The 13,829-nt window shown below is 39.7% G+C and overlaps 1 protein-coding gene across 1 annotated transcript; it reads left to right on the top strand.

Annotated features, from left to right (window-relative positions):
- Positions 1-4,756: 4,756 nt before the first annotated feature.
- Positions 4,757-12,608, top strand: LOC135200737 (abnormal spindle-like microcephaly-associated protein homolog). The gene is made up of 6 exons (XM_064229342.1): positions 4,757-5,109; positions 8,852-8,967; positions 9,913-10,152; positions 10,944-11,176; positions 12,177-12,185; positions 12,360-12,608. The coding sequence occupies exons 1-6, from the start codon at positions 5,063-5,065 to the stop codon at positions 12,606-12,608; spliced, it is 894 nt and encodes a 297-aa protein (XP_064085412.1). The 5' UTR covers positions 4,757-5,062.
- The last annotated feature ends 1,221 nt before the right edge of the window (positions 12,609-13,829 follow it).

Here is a 13,829-nt window from a genome sequence, read left to right as displayed (position 1 = left end):
GCAGAAGAAGAATTGGAAGTAATTGAAGAAAAGAATACGGAACCTTCTTCAGATTATAAGGTTCTGACTTCACGTCTTATGGCTGTTTTTGAGGGGGAATTTAAACCGACAGCTCCGTTATCCCCCTTATCACAGTTTTCCAAGACTAGGACTCCAAAGAAGTCCTTTTTTCCCTTAAAATGACAATGTCAATTTCGGCAAAGAAGGCCCTTCAACGGGTGAATGACTGGATGAAGGAGAAAGAAAGAAGCGGGAAAATACTCTTTTGTTTTTCCTCCACTAAGTTGGCTTCTAAATCAGGAGTATGGTACGCTACTGGAGAAAGTCTAGGCCTGGGAGTACCTGCCTCCTCCCTCCCAGGGGGACTTCTCCAGTATAGTAGATGCAGCTCACGCAGACAGGCGTTACAGTCTGCCAAGGTCTGGTGGACGTCTTCAGAATTTGACCATCTATTTAAAGGGATTTTAGGACTTTCGAAGTCTTCAATTTCTTGGATTGGTCTTTGGGAGCGCTAGCGAACTCCCTAGAAGAAGAGGATTCGCAGGACTTAGAAACAGCTAAGAGCATTATGTCCTGCATGGATAATGCTCTGAGAGACGGAAGCGAATGACTGGCTTCGTTATTCACAGCAAGGAGTACTTAGAAGAGAGCGCGTTGTGTTTGTTCGCTTCAAAAGGAGTTTCTAACTCTCAGAAATCGGAGTTACTGTTCTGCTCCTCTTCGAAACAGCTGTTTCCTTCAGAGGTGATTAGGGATATAGCTCTCTCCCTTTCGCAGAAAGCCACTCAAGATCTTCTTTCTTCTTCAGTTAAAAAGTTCTTACCAACCAAGTTGGTGAAGAAGACTCCAAAGGATACTAGGCCTTCGCAACAGCCCTTTCGAGGAAGAACATTCGCTCGACCCGCCTTTAGGGGTAAGAGAGTACCCGCGAAAAGAGGAGCCAAGACCCCCTCTAAAGAATGAGAAACTCAGCCTCTAGACGGACAGTGGCAGCCAGACTTCAAGGTTTTTGGGAAGTTGGCAGAATATGAAGGCAGATCCCTCGGGCTGTCAACGTAGCTCGGGAAGGTCAGCAAGATTCCTTTCTTGAAAAGACCTCCTCTCGCAAACATCTCCGAGAGCCCTCGGGGCAAATTACAACGATTTAGAGAAGAAAGCGGCTCTGTGGGAGCAAGTAGCTTCCATGCTAGAGAAAGGAGCCATAGAACCTGTTCTGGATCACGAATCTCCGGGATTTTACAACCGTCTGTTCCTGGTTGCAAAGTCCTCGGGAGGGGTTGGAGGCCAGTGCTGGACGTAAGTCAACTGAATCTTTTCGTAGAAAAGACCAATTTCACTATGGAGACGAACGATTCAGTACTGGCAGCGGTACGTCCAGGGGACTGGATGGCGACTCTGGACTTACAAGACGCATACTTTCATATTCCGATTCATCCAGGAAGCAGGAAGTATCTAAGGTTTGTGATTCAGGACAGGGCTTTCAGTTCAAGGCCCTATGCTTCGGCCTTTGCACAGCCCCTCAAGTGTTCACGAGGATGATGTCCAATGTTGGCGAGATGGTTACATTTAAGAGGGATCAGAGTGTCTTTTTATCTGGACGACTGGTTGATAAGATCCCAATCAAGAAGTCAATGTCTGGAGGACTTGAGTCAAACATTGGACTTGGCAAAAGACCTAGGTCTGGTAGTGAATATGGGAAAGTCTCAATTGTAGCCCCAACAACAGATAGTTTATTTGGGGATTCAGATATCGGCAGTGACTTTTCGGGGCTTTTCCGTCCCCCGAGAGGCAAGCCAATGCATTCGGAAGGTGCAGGACTTTCTAAAAGAAAGACCGATGCTCTGCAAGAGAGTGGATGAGTCTACTGGGCACACTCTTCGCTAGAGAGGTTCATTTCTTTTAGGAAGACTGCACATGAGACCTCTTCAGTTTTTCCTGAAGGATTCATGGCCAAGAAAATTGCAACCGGATTCCTTCCAGTTTCTAATTCGGCCGAAGTAAAGGAGGAATTAAAGTGGTGGCTAACTCCAGCAGGTTAGCAAGAGGGATGTCGCTTCAGCAGAAGAACCCAGACCTCGTCTTGTTTTCCGACGCGTCGGACGCGGGGTTGGGAGCGACATTAGGCTCAAGAGTGTCGGGACTTTGGAGCAAGGTCGAAAACGAAGTGGCACATAAACAGGAAGGAACTGATGGCAATTTTCTTGGCTTTGAAGCACTTCAGAGAGTTGATTCGAAACAAGACAGTGCAGGTCAACTCGGACAACACCACGGCTCTGGCATACATCCGGAAACAAGGGGGAACTCATTCTTTCCCCTTTACGATCTGGCAAAAGAAATTCTGCTTTGGGCGGAAGAGGAAAAGGTCGTGATACTCACCAGGTTTATACAGGAGAGAAGAACGTGGGTGCGGACCTGTTGAGCAGAAAGAGAGCAACTTCTCTCGACGGATGTGGACGTTTGCACATGGACGTTTGCCAGAGCCTGTGGAAGTTGTGGGGCCGTCCGGTAGTGGATCTGTTTGCGACAGCCAGAACAAAAAGGTTACCAACATATTGCTCTCCGGTTCCAGACCAGGAAGCAGTGGCGGTCGATGCATTCCTGATGGATTGGTCAAACTTAGATCTGTATCGCTTTTCCTCCGTTCAAGGTGCTGGGGAAAGTGAGAAGAAGTTCAGGAGAGCAAGGTACGAGGATGACCTTAATAGCCCCGTTTTGGCCGGCCCAAAGTTGGTTCACAGTACTACTGGAATGGACAGTAGATACGCCAAGGACTCTTCCTCTAAGAGTAGATTTACTCAGACAACCCCACTTCGACAGGTTTCACAAGAATACCCTCGCTCTGGGTCTGACTGCGTTCAGACTATCGCGAACGTCTGGTCAGAGCGAGGGGATATTCGAGAGAGGTGGCCAGTGCAGTGGCTAGAGCCAGAAGAACCTCCACAATCACAGTGTATCAGTCGAAGTGGGACAATTTCCGGAAGTGGTGTAAGAACAGGAAAGTGTCTTCATCCAGTACCTCTGTGACCCAAATCGCAGATTTCCTTCTATACTTGAGGAAGGATTTACGCTTGTCAGTTTTCGACAATCAAAGGTTATAAGAGTTATGCTAACCTCAGTGTTTAGACACAGGGATCTAGGACATCTCGAATAACTTAGACCTTAGAGATCTGATTAGGTCGTTTGGTACGAAGAAACAATCAGAATGCAGGCCGGCCACCTGCTTGGAACCTTGATGTGGTCTTGAAGTATTTAACTTCTAGCAAATTCGAGCCGTTGGAGGAATCCTCTCTGAGAGATCTAGCTAAGAAGCACTATCTTTTTAGTAGCATTAGCAACTGCTAAAAAAAAAGAGTTAGTGAGCTTCAGGCCATATCGAAGAAGGTGGGATGGAGACATGGCAATGCAGTGTGTTCATTCCAAGAAGTTTCTTGGCCAGAAGTGAGAATCCCAGCTAATCCTTGGCCAAGATCCTTTGGGGTTTTGAAGTTTTTTTGGGTCTAGCTGAATTGGTGGGTCAAGAGCAAGAAAGAGTTCTCTGCCCCAGTAAGAGCGTGGCGAGTTATATAGAAAGAACAAGAGTTTATCAGAGGGAAGTCTGATGCTCTGTGGTGTTCAGTTGTTTTTAAAGATCCCACTAGACCATGACGAAGAACGCTCTAGCCTTCTTCATGAGAGAGTTAATTAAAGAGGCTCATATGTTGTGTGAAGAGCAGAGCTTTGGTATTTGAAAGTGAAGGCTCATGAAGTCAGGGCAGTGGCGACTTCATTAGCTTTTAAAAAGAATTTAGCCCTCAAGGAAATTATTGAATCTACATATTGGAGGAAACTAATTCAATATTCGCGTCTCATTATCTTAGGGACGTTCAGACAACCTTTGATAATTGTCAGACGCTAGGTCCATACGTGTCCTCAGGTACAGTATTGGGCAAAGGAGTTACTACCCCATAACCTTCCTTTTTTTTTTAAGCTAGTTGATTTTATTAGGTGATGGTGTTTGTGTTTATTGGTCGTCTGAGAAAAGTGTGCGGTACTTTTCTCAGTCTTGTTAGTATGACCGGTGATGGGTGTGTGTGTAGTTCAGGTACATGATCTGTTACTAAGCTTGAATGCCGTGCATAAGAGGGCTGTAAGGTTCTGTCAACACATTGGTCACGTCCAGTTGCAGTTCCAGTCTTAGCTTCTTCAACATACAGGACACTTCCTTGTTGAGAGCTACTAAGGTTTTAAGCAGGCTTAGAGCAGGACCTATGAAGTCAGCTACCTTAGCAGGTAAGGAACCTGGAGTTTATAATATTTTAATAATATTTTTATACTCTAAGAATGTTGCTGTCCTTGACCCAACCCACCTCCAAATGTGTCAATCAGCTATATATATACCTGCCAGGTAAGTGTCATACATTAAAATGAAGTTTTATGATAAAACAAAGTTTAATGTATACTTACCTGGCAGGTATATATAATTTAATTGCCCACCCGCCTCCCTCAGGGGACAGGGTTCAGAGAAAATCTTGGCCCAATTGGGAACGGTTCCTAGCGCTAGCGCCACGGTAACGGGGTGGTGGTTGCCTGAACTACTATAGGTTACTAGCGTTGCCGCGAGTTTTGAAATTTTCTGCCAGGTGGAACAGAGAATATAGCTATATATATACTGCCAGGTAAGTATACATTAAAACTTGTTTTATCATAAAAACTTCATTTTCTTGCTTTTCAGGCCTTCAGAAGTCATCTTCAAATCCACCCCGCTTGGGACAAAGGCCTCATAGTATGGCTTCATCCAGGGCAAGTGCTCAGTAAGAGGCTCAGCATCCACAAGCAACCTGTCAGGTATTGATCAATCAAATGGAAAAAGAAATTCAAGGAATACTTCTTCAACCGTAGACATTACAATGTCTTTACCTCATTTGGCCAAAGATTCTTCAGATTCAAGTCTAGACACGAGCTCTGTAAACTGCAGTACATCTACATCAAAAATGTCAAATACAAGCATAGAAGATCGTAGACGGACAGTCTTCAAAAAATCCCTGGGAATTAGAGCGGCGCCATCCCAGTTGACTCTAATCAGATGAGCAAGACATCCATTGTACATCATCCAAATCCATTTGCTGCTAAGTAAGTTAACTTTTCCAACTATGAAAATCACTTCTGTTATTCCAAGATTTCTACAATCTTTAATCTGTTGAGGCTGGCTTATCGTTTGTGTAATTCTCCCTTAAAGTGTCCCTTCCAGGCAAAGTAAAGTAAGACACGTACTGAATGCGTTTAGGTTATTCCATTCTTAACCCCAACTGCATAGCTCACAGCCTTTCACCTTGAATGTGTTTCCTTTTGTTGCTTGCTACTGATATGTCCAGCATTTTTAACATTACCTCTCATTTAAGCCTTTGAGGTTCATATGTTGCCTCGCAAATTCCACCCCTCGAGGTTCTGGTGACGTTATTCTTTGAAAAAATGTATCAAATATTTTAATTGGTTTTGGGATAATGTCTAGTTTCAGGGGATGGTTTAACAATATCTCCATTGTAAGTAGGGACAACTTAAAGAGAATTCATGTATGTCTTATGATTTTTATATATACATATATTTACATATAGAAGGAAAACCGTTTCTGTCCTCTGCTAAATGTAACGCAAAAGTTGAACAATATAATTTTTTAAATTTTTTTTTACATTTTCAAAGTGATCAGTAAAGTAAAATTATCTGACTTCTGATTGTCAACAAAACCCAGCATTTTACTCTGGAAAACAAATTGACAACAAATGATAACATATCTTTTAGCTCATAAGTGGTAAGCCAGAAGGTATTTCACTGTGCATGAATTCTGGACTCTCCCCCCCCCCCCCCCCCCCCCCCACCCCCCCCCAAAAAAAAAAAAAAAAAAAAAAAAAAAAATCTCAGCAAAGGGTTTTAAAACAAATTTGGACAACCTTATGAAAACCTAGAAATGACTGTTTTTGTGTGAACTCTTTCTTCCATCTTTTCCCTCTTCAGTGTGGGTCATTGTTTGACAACTCCCCTGACAATTGGTTTTGCCTCTCAGATCTTTTAAACTAGAAACCAACCTTTGTCCTGCATTGGTCTTCCTCCTGTTCCCCCGCCAAGCACATCCATCTGCATCACCCTCCTCCTTATGCTGGTCCGCTGGTGTGATGGCTAGAGCCATGATGTGCCACTCAGATATCACAAGTTCACGCCTTCCCCAGGGTGATGAAAAATAGCAGGCTCTGTATCATGATCAGTTACTGCTGCAGTGTAGGGTCTGCGTTGGGAGACTGAAGCCAACATTCTTTGGAAGCTTGAATTTCAAGTCAGTGGCCTCTGTGTGCTTGGTCCATGTGAATAGGTTTCATCTACTGAAATAATATAATATAGTGGAACCTCTGTTTTCTTACGTAATCTGTTCCAGAACATCTCGTGAAGCCGAAACATGAAATCCGAAACAATAATTCCCATAAGGAATAATGTAAAATCCAATTAGTGCGTTCAAGACACCCAAAAATATTAACTGAAATACATTTTACAGAAAATAAACACAGTTTTACATGCAGAAAACAATGAGAAAGGAATATAAATGAATAATGAAATGGATGAATAAAGATATACACCTCTCTCTTACCTTTATAGAAGACTTGTTAGCATATGGAAGATGGAGAGGAGGAGAAATTCTTTGGAAGGGGAATTCCCTCAGAAGGACTTCAGATTATTAAGGACCTATCTGGGGTTACTTCCCCTCTTGGTCTTTTTATGGTGCTAGGACAAGCTTCAGAATCACTGGACTCCTATTGCACAACAAAATTGCCCAGAGACATTTGTTTCTGGCACCTTTAAAAATTGCCAAAAGTGAAACATGGCATTTGTCATGAAACATGTTGGAGACATGGATTACTACATCTTTGTTGGGATGATAATTCTCCAAAAAATTTTTTTAAATCACTCCACTTTGCAAACATGTCCTTAATCAAGCCAGTCTCTGTTGGCCTTAAATTCACTAACAGCAGCATACCAGCCCGAGAAGAGTCTAATTAAGACTCAGAGGTCTGGAAAAACTAAGCCCTATTAATAATAACTAACAGCAGCACTTGTTGTAGGCATTGTCTTACCGAGATCAGCATGCAACATCTCCCAACACTTTGCTATGAGTTCTTTCTTAAATTCTATAGTGTTTCTCGCCTTTTAAAGCAGAATGGGTCGCGCGATGCTTTGTTTGAGGGTTTGATACAAGGGCTAATTACAGGATGGGCTCTGGAAAGAGTGTCTCTGGGTGTATGAAATCCAAGGATATGTACGAAACCAGAGTCAAAATTTTGTTGGAAAAAGTCCCTGCAAGCCGAATCTTACAAAAACCAGGGCTTGAAAAATCCGAGGTTTGACTGCAATTCATTTGTCATCCCTTCTCATCACATGACCGTACCACTGCAGTTTTCTTTCCTGGGCCTTCTTTGATAGCTCTAAAACTTGTAGTTCCCTTCTTTTATTCTTGACCCTGTCCATTTTTGTCACTCCATACATTCATCTCTATGGCATCCAGTTTCTTCTCTTTGAGCTCTTGGTCTTGTTGAATCTGTTTATAATCATTTCCTTTATCCTGCTACTTCTTGCATATGTAAACACTTAAGCTACCTCGTAGAGGACACTACATAATTACAATGTGCCTTACATGTCAATTGGGAGAAGTAAAGATACTTTTAAGCAACTTCTCATTATTATGTGTTATTTTTGAGTTACATAAAAAAACATGAATTTTCTCAGTTTATAATTCAGAAGATGAAACCTATTCATATGGAACTAGCCAAAAGGGGCCTTTGACTTGAAATTCAAGCTTCCAAAGAATATTGTGTTCATTAGGAGGAAGTAAAGGGAAATGCAGAAAGAAATTAATTAAAGATAAAAAATGCGAGAAGAATAGTAACTCATTTTGTCTTATCCTGCTTTATGTAGCAGCTGGAGATCATTGAATCATTTGGAGACTTTTTAGGGCTCAATCAATGATTTGTTCCTATTAAAAGACTATGATTGAATTGGAGGAAAGTAGATTTAAGATCGTTAAGCTTATGCGATAACATGTTACATTCTACATGCTTTTGCTTAGTCTCCCTTCTAGCATACAGTAAACTTATGCAGTAAGGTACCCATAAATCCATTGTTTTCTCCATTTCTTTTCTGTCTTCCCACTAAAATGTCTTTTTTGTAATTTTCACTTTTGGTTCCTTTGGGGACATTATGGATTGAATCTTCCTTCTTTGAATTTTAGTGTACTACTGTAGTTTGAATTGGGTGTGTGTGTGTGTCTTTTTTTTTTTTTTTCTTTTTTTTAGTAGGCTCACATATATCATTAGTTTTTATGGTTAAAAGACTCGCAATAGCACATTTGTATGTACTATATGATTATAACACACAAGAGCTTTCTCATGTAAAACATGCTGAAGAACACGTGAAAACTTTCCTTTTATAATTGCAAATATGTGTATGTATACATTATGAATCTTTTAACATCACACAAAAAGCATGACATATGTTCCGTTTACAACCGTTGTTTTTTCCTTTGATATCTAATTTGATTTTCCTATATTATTTCTTTATAGTTTATTCTCTACTCCTGCATTTCTTTTTCATAATTAGACTCCTATCAATATTGGATTCCTTTTGCTTGTTCCTTTCTGCTTTTATAAAAGGGTACAATTGCTAAAACTGTAATACTATAGTAATCAACCACTCTTGATTACTTACAAGTTGAGATATTTGACTAGGCTGGGTAATCAAAATGATGTTTTGATAATGCTAGTGGTGGACTATTCAGTCATAGATGTATCTGCTTTGTAAGTGTTTCTATTATTCATATTTTGTCCATCCTCAGAAACGTCTACTATGACAGCCGATGGATTGATAAGCAAATTCTCGGTTTCACAAAGTGGCTTAACTTTATCCTGACTCCCCCAGAAGAGGAAGATGTGGCTGAGGCTATGAAGAAAGGTATATTGTCATGTAGTTTTTCAGTTGTTTTCCTTTACCTTTGATAATGGTTCTTTTGTTGTTAATGTTTATTAAGTAGCATTGTTAAAGCAAACAATATCATTCACCTCCCTGTAGGTGGGGTAGGGCCATCAGTGCACCTCATACAATGCAGTGTAAGCATTACTGAAGGTTCTCAGTAGCGTTCCCTTGACTCCTAGCTGTAACCCTTTTTATTCCTTTTACTTTACTTCTGTTCATATTCTCCTTCCATCTTACTCTCCAACTTCTAACAATTGTTTCATAGTGCAACTGCAAGGTTTTCATCCTGTTACACTTATCAGATTTATTTACTGTTAATTTCTGTTTCAGCGCTGAATGACCTCATCGGTCCCAGCACTAGGCCTTTGGCCTAAATTCTTTATACTATTCTGTATCATCCACAGATGTAAGCTTAACTATGGAAACATGGAACATCAAAGGTGTACAATTTCTGTCTGTTGTAGGCTGGATGAATACTCTGTAGATGACCCATGTTTTTGGTTTCCAGTGTTAAGATTTATTATTAAAAAGTATTATGAGACACTTAAGGCTTCTCTCAGTATTGCAAGTAAAATACTAAGCTTGGAGTATCTATATCTCTTTAAAATGGAGAGTTCATATAGTTTTTTCCTCATTAGGGACAACAGTCTTTGCTTTTTTCTGGGAATATTTCAACATTGTGCGGCCAGTATTTTGCTCGCGTCAGAAATTTAAATTTCAATTTATATGTAAGGTTACAAACTTATAACTCTAGGGTTTGAATAATTTAATTTTCCTTTACGTATATTGATTCGTGTTCTCCAGCTCTTTCTTTACTTCTGATTTTAAGTTTTAGAAAAGGGGACCTAGTGGTCTGTTTTATAATAAATATAATATTAATAAGCATTGTGAGCATTACACTCTGAATTTATTTGGGTCTTTCAGTTGATATGGGCAAGCTGTGGACAGAAGCAACAAAGAGAATTCAGGTACAACAAGCGCCCACTAAAGAAGTTTTATCACTGCGGGCCTACTCAGTAGCAAGGAGGCTGAACCGCTTGCGGAGGAAAGCCTGTCGACTGTTCCAAAGTGACAAAATTGTAGAGACTGTGTTTAAACTGGAAGTTGCTATTGACAAGAAGTTAATCAGGATACGAGATGACAGGATGAGTCATGCAGATATGGGTGAGTGTTTATAACTTGTGTGCTTCCAAATTTCAGCTTCAGAGAAAATTTTGAGATCCTTGAAACTAATCATCGGCATAAAATGTTTTATTGTCAGTTTTTCCTGTAATGAGCTTGGACATCTTAGCTCTTTCTACTCTTCCTTGTCCTGTGCACCTTTCTGCCTGATCTCATGAGATCTAGGTCTCCATTATCTGTTTTGTGTATCAAGTTTCATGAAGCTATAACTTTGGGTTGTCATCTTTAAAATTGTGGTCATGGTTTTTTACCCTTAAACCCGAAAGGGGTTTATTCACATGTTGGATTTTCCCTTTTAATATAAGTATTTTCTGTCTAAATTTCCATTTGCCCTAAAGTCCTCACTTACACCTTAGACTCACGTAATGGTTGGCAACCCATACTGTCTGTCTGTCAGATCTTCCACACCAGAGTTTACCCTTTTTCCTCTTTTCTTGTCATATGCTTTAATATGTGTGTTTATTTTCTAGCATCTGGAACATCATCTCGCCATTTACTCCTCATTTTTGGTTCAGTTCTCACTAGTGTAAGGCTTTGATAAAATTTACATCAAATTGATCCAAAACTATTTCTGTGGTTCAACCTATAGTATTTAGTGATAGTGGGCTTCAATTAAAAATAATGCTAAAATTCTAAGTTTCTCATGTTTATTTCAAATAGTAGGATGGGTTGATGATTATTTTAACATGTATGGTTGACTTGCTTTGTACCAGAGGAATCAATGAAGACAAAAGGAAGGAAATTAATTGGTTATTTACATCCCTCATTTTCAGAACTGAAGCAGCGGTTGTTGACTTTAGTGTTATGCTACAATCCATTTTGGCTTCGCATTGGATTAGAGACCATCTACGGAGAACTGCTTTTCTTGAATAGTAACAGTGATATTGCTGGTCTAACACATTTCATCATCACAAGGTACTGTTTGCAGTTGTTTTGTCAGTGTTTCCCGTTATGTTTACAACAAAAGGAAATGCAGGCAGTCACCTGGTTTGACGAACTCGGTTCCGTACCTATGCCACGTTGTAAGCTGAGACTTTGTTGAAATCTTAAGAAAACCTGACTCTTAATCCTTGGGGTGTCTTGAAAATTATGTAAGGGCCTGCATTTGTATTGAGCTTTTCTTAGTAAAAAAAAAAAAAAAAAACAAATGCAAATGATTATTTTGCCATTTTAGAGTCATATTTCTTCCATCGGATCATCATCATAAGTGTCATACCCCTGGAACATACATCATAAACCAGGGGAAATTATTTCTTATGAATAATGACAGTGGTCCCCCCGTATTCGCGGGGGATGCGTACCAGACCCCCCCGTGAATAGGTTAGAATCCGCGATGTTTGGAACCCCTATGAAAATGCTAAAAAACAGCCTATTTTGTTAGTTAAAACTCAAGAAAAAACCCACTAAAAAATTTTTCCTACATGGTTTTTTTTGGATTTTTTTTTATAGTTTTATCACAAAAAGTGCATTTTATGATGAAATTCATCAAAAAAACCAGGAATTTGTTGGGATATTTATCATAGAAAAATACCGCGAACAATGCGCGGATTTTCCGCCGAATAATGCAGGGAAACCGTTCCGAGAGAAATCCGCGAATGTGTGAGTCCGCGAATCTGGAGAACGCGAATACGGAGGGTACTGATTAGTTAAAAAGCGTAGTAAGCCAAACCTGTCGTAACCCGGGGACTGGCCTGTATTGTGCTTTTTTATTGGAGTATGAAGTAGACTTTACCGTTGAACAAGGTTCTACAATTTGCAACTTGGTTCTTCTGGCTGAGTAGATATACAGAAACCACCCTGCCTAGGAGTTACATTCTGGACAAGCTATTTGTATGCTGAATTGTTTGTAAGTGTGTTACAGTACACTTCATGCCTATTGAAGTACAGTATCATTTAAAATCAATACAGTACTGTACTTTTATTTTATCCTAAAACAATACTGTACGCTGTACATATAGTACTTTATGTTCAGAATAAGCATGCAAGACAAAATTTAAAACTTACAGGTGGCAAAGGTTAGTGCTATGAACACAATTTTTATTTGCAATCACGTTTGTTTGTATTTGAATGTTTTGTAAGTTGAATGTACATAAGTAGGGTGGTGTCTGTATTCAGTTTGAAGCTGAGATGACAACCAAGTGCTATAAGTAGGGAGATGTTTTGTTTCATGTGGACACCCTCTATTTCAGGACTCCTATGTTGCTAATCCAGATATAGCTGCAAAATATGCTCATCCATCTGTCCCCCACACTCGTATCCGGGATTGGTTTACGAACGAGGCTATCAAGACCTTCCAGTTGAAGAAATTCTTGCTTGTGGTTCTGTTCCTTGATCATGCCAAGACAGAAAGACTCATTGATCATGACCCTTGCCTTTTCAACAAAGAAGCTCCTTATAAGGTTCGTTTTGTGATACAAGTTTTGTTCACCATGCAGTAGTGCTGTATGTAGTTGCAGCCATGCTCTCTTTAAACCAACTTTAATTTTGTCCTTGTATTGGGTAATAAAGTATTAATTTTTTTCCTGGTTTTCACCTTTTGTTTAAGAATAAATCCTTAGGTTAACCTTGTGCAAGATTAACAGGTACATTGGTGGTTGAGTTAAACTTATGATCATTTGAAATTTGGGAAAAATGTTGAGTGTAAAAAGGTACCCCTGTTCATGACATTTTGCTCTTAACAAAATTAACCATTGAAATTTTAGGATGCCCAAGTTGTTCCCCATTACAGTATTTTTAAACAGGGTTCTTGGTAAGTCAGTTGCCCATAACTTTATTACTCTGACATTTCAGTGAAGTATGTTCTTGTAATTGTTTGATTTCTTCAAATAGTTCAAGCAGGGACATCTTGATTGCCTTTGCTCGCGATTTCCTCTCTGGGGTTGGAGACATCACAAAGCACCTGGGCTACTTAGGATACGTCGTTAAGCACAAGCAGACCCACTTGGACGAGTTTGACTTTGCTGTCACGAATCTGGCTGTTGATCTTCGTTGTGGTTTGAGGCTCACGTAAGTAGTGACTCATCATGGTCCACCATATATTATAGAGTAATGATAGGGTGAAATGTATTAATATTGAAATAAAATGTTATAGTTCATGTAATCTTAATTTTCTTAATTTCATTTTCCATAAAAATCTCTTCTACCAAGAGGCAGTGGTATCATTTACTTGGCGGTTAAATTGTACTTCAGTGTCCTATTTAGTTTCCTTTGTTGTATGGGGGTAGTTGAGGGAAAATTGGTTCCCTGTTCCATCACCCTGTGCATTTAATGTTTTATGTTGAGAGGATTTCATCATCAATGCTTTTACATTAGATTTTCCTTCAATGGGCCTCATATTGGTCCTCGTCTGTTACTTGTATATCTGGTACCTTCTCATTAAATGTCTAAAACATTTCAGCCTTTGAGATTTCTTTCTATTTTCTAGCTGCTGGGTACCATATCTGCAACTATCCTATTTGTTTTATGCTGTCATTGAACTTCATTTTAGCTTGGTTTTGTCCTATGTTTTAAAGAACATCTCATTTTGTCAGTTTCCATATGTCTACTGCATTGAGAAGTGGACCTGATAGTACATATTTTTAGTTTTTTTTTTTAAGTTTTTTTTTTTTTTTTTTTTTTTTTTTTTTTCCATGATACCTGATTACCAGTAACTAGCAGTG

This window comes from Macrobrachium nipponense, chromosome 27, assembly GCF_015104395.2.
Source record: "Macrobrachium nipponense isolate FS-2020 chromosome 27, ASM1510439v2, whole genome shotgun sequence".
In the NCBI taxonomy this organism is placed as follows: domain Eukaryota; kingdom Metazoa; phylum Arthropoda; class Malacostraca; order Decapoda; family Palaemonidae; genus Macrobrachium; species Macrobrachium nipponense.
This window is presented reverse-complemented; position numbering and strand designations above follow the sequence as displayed.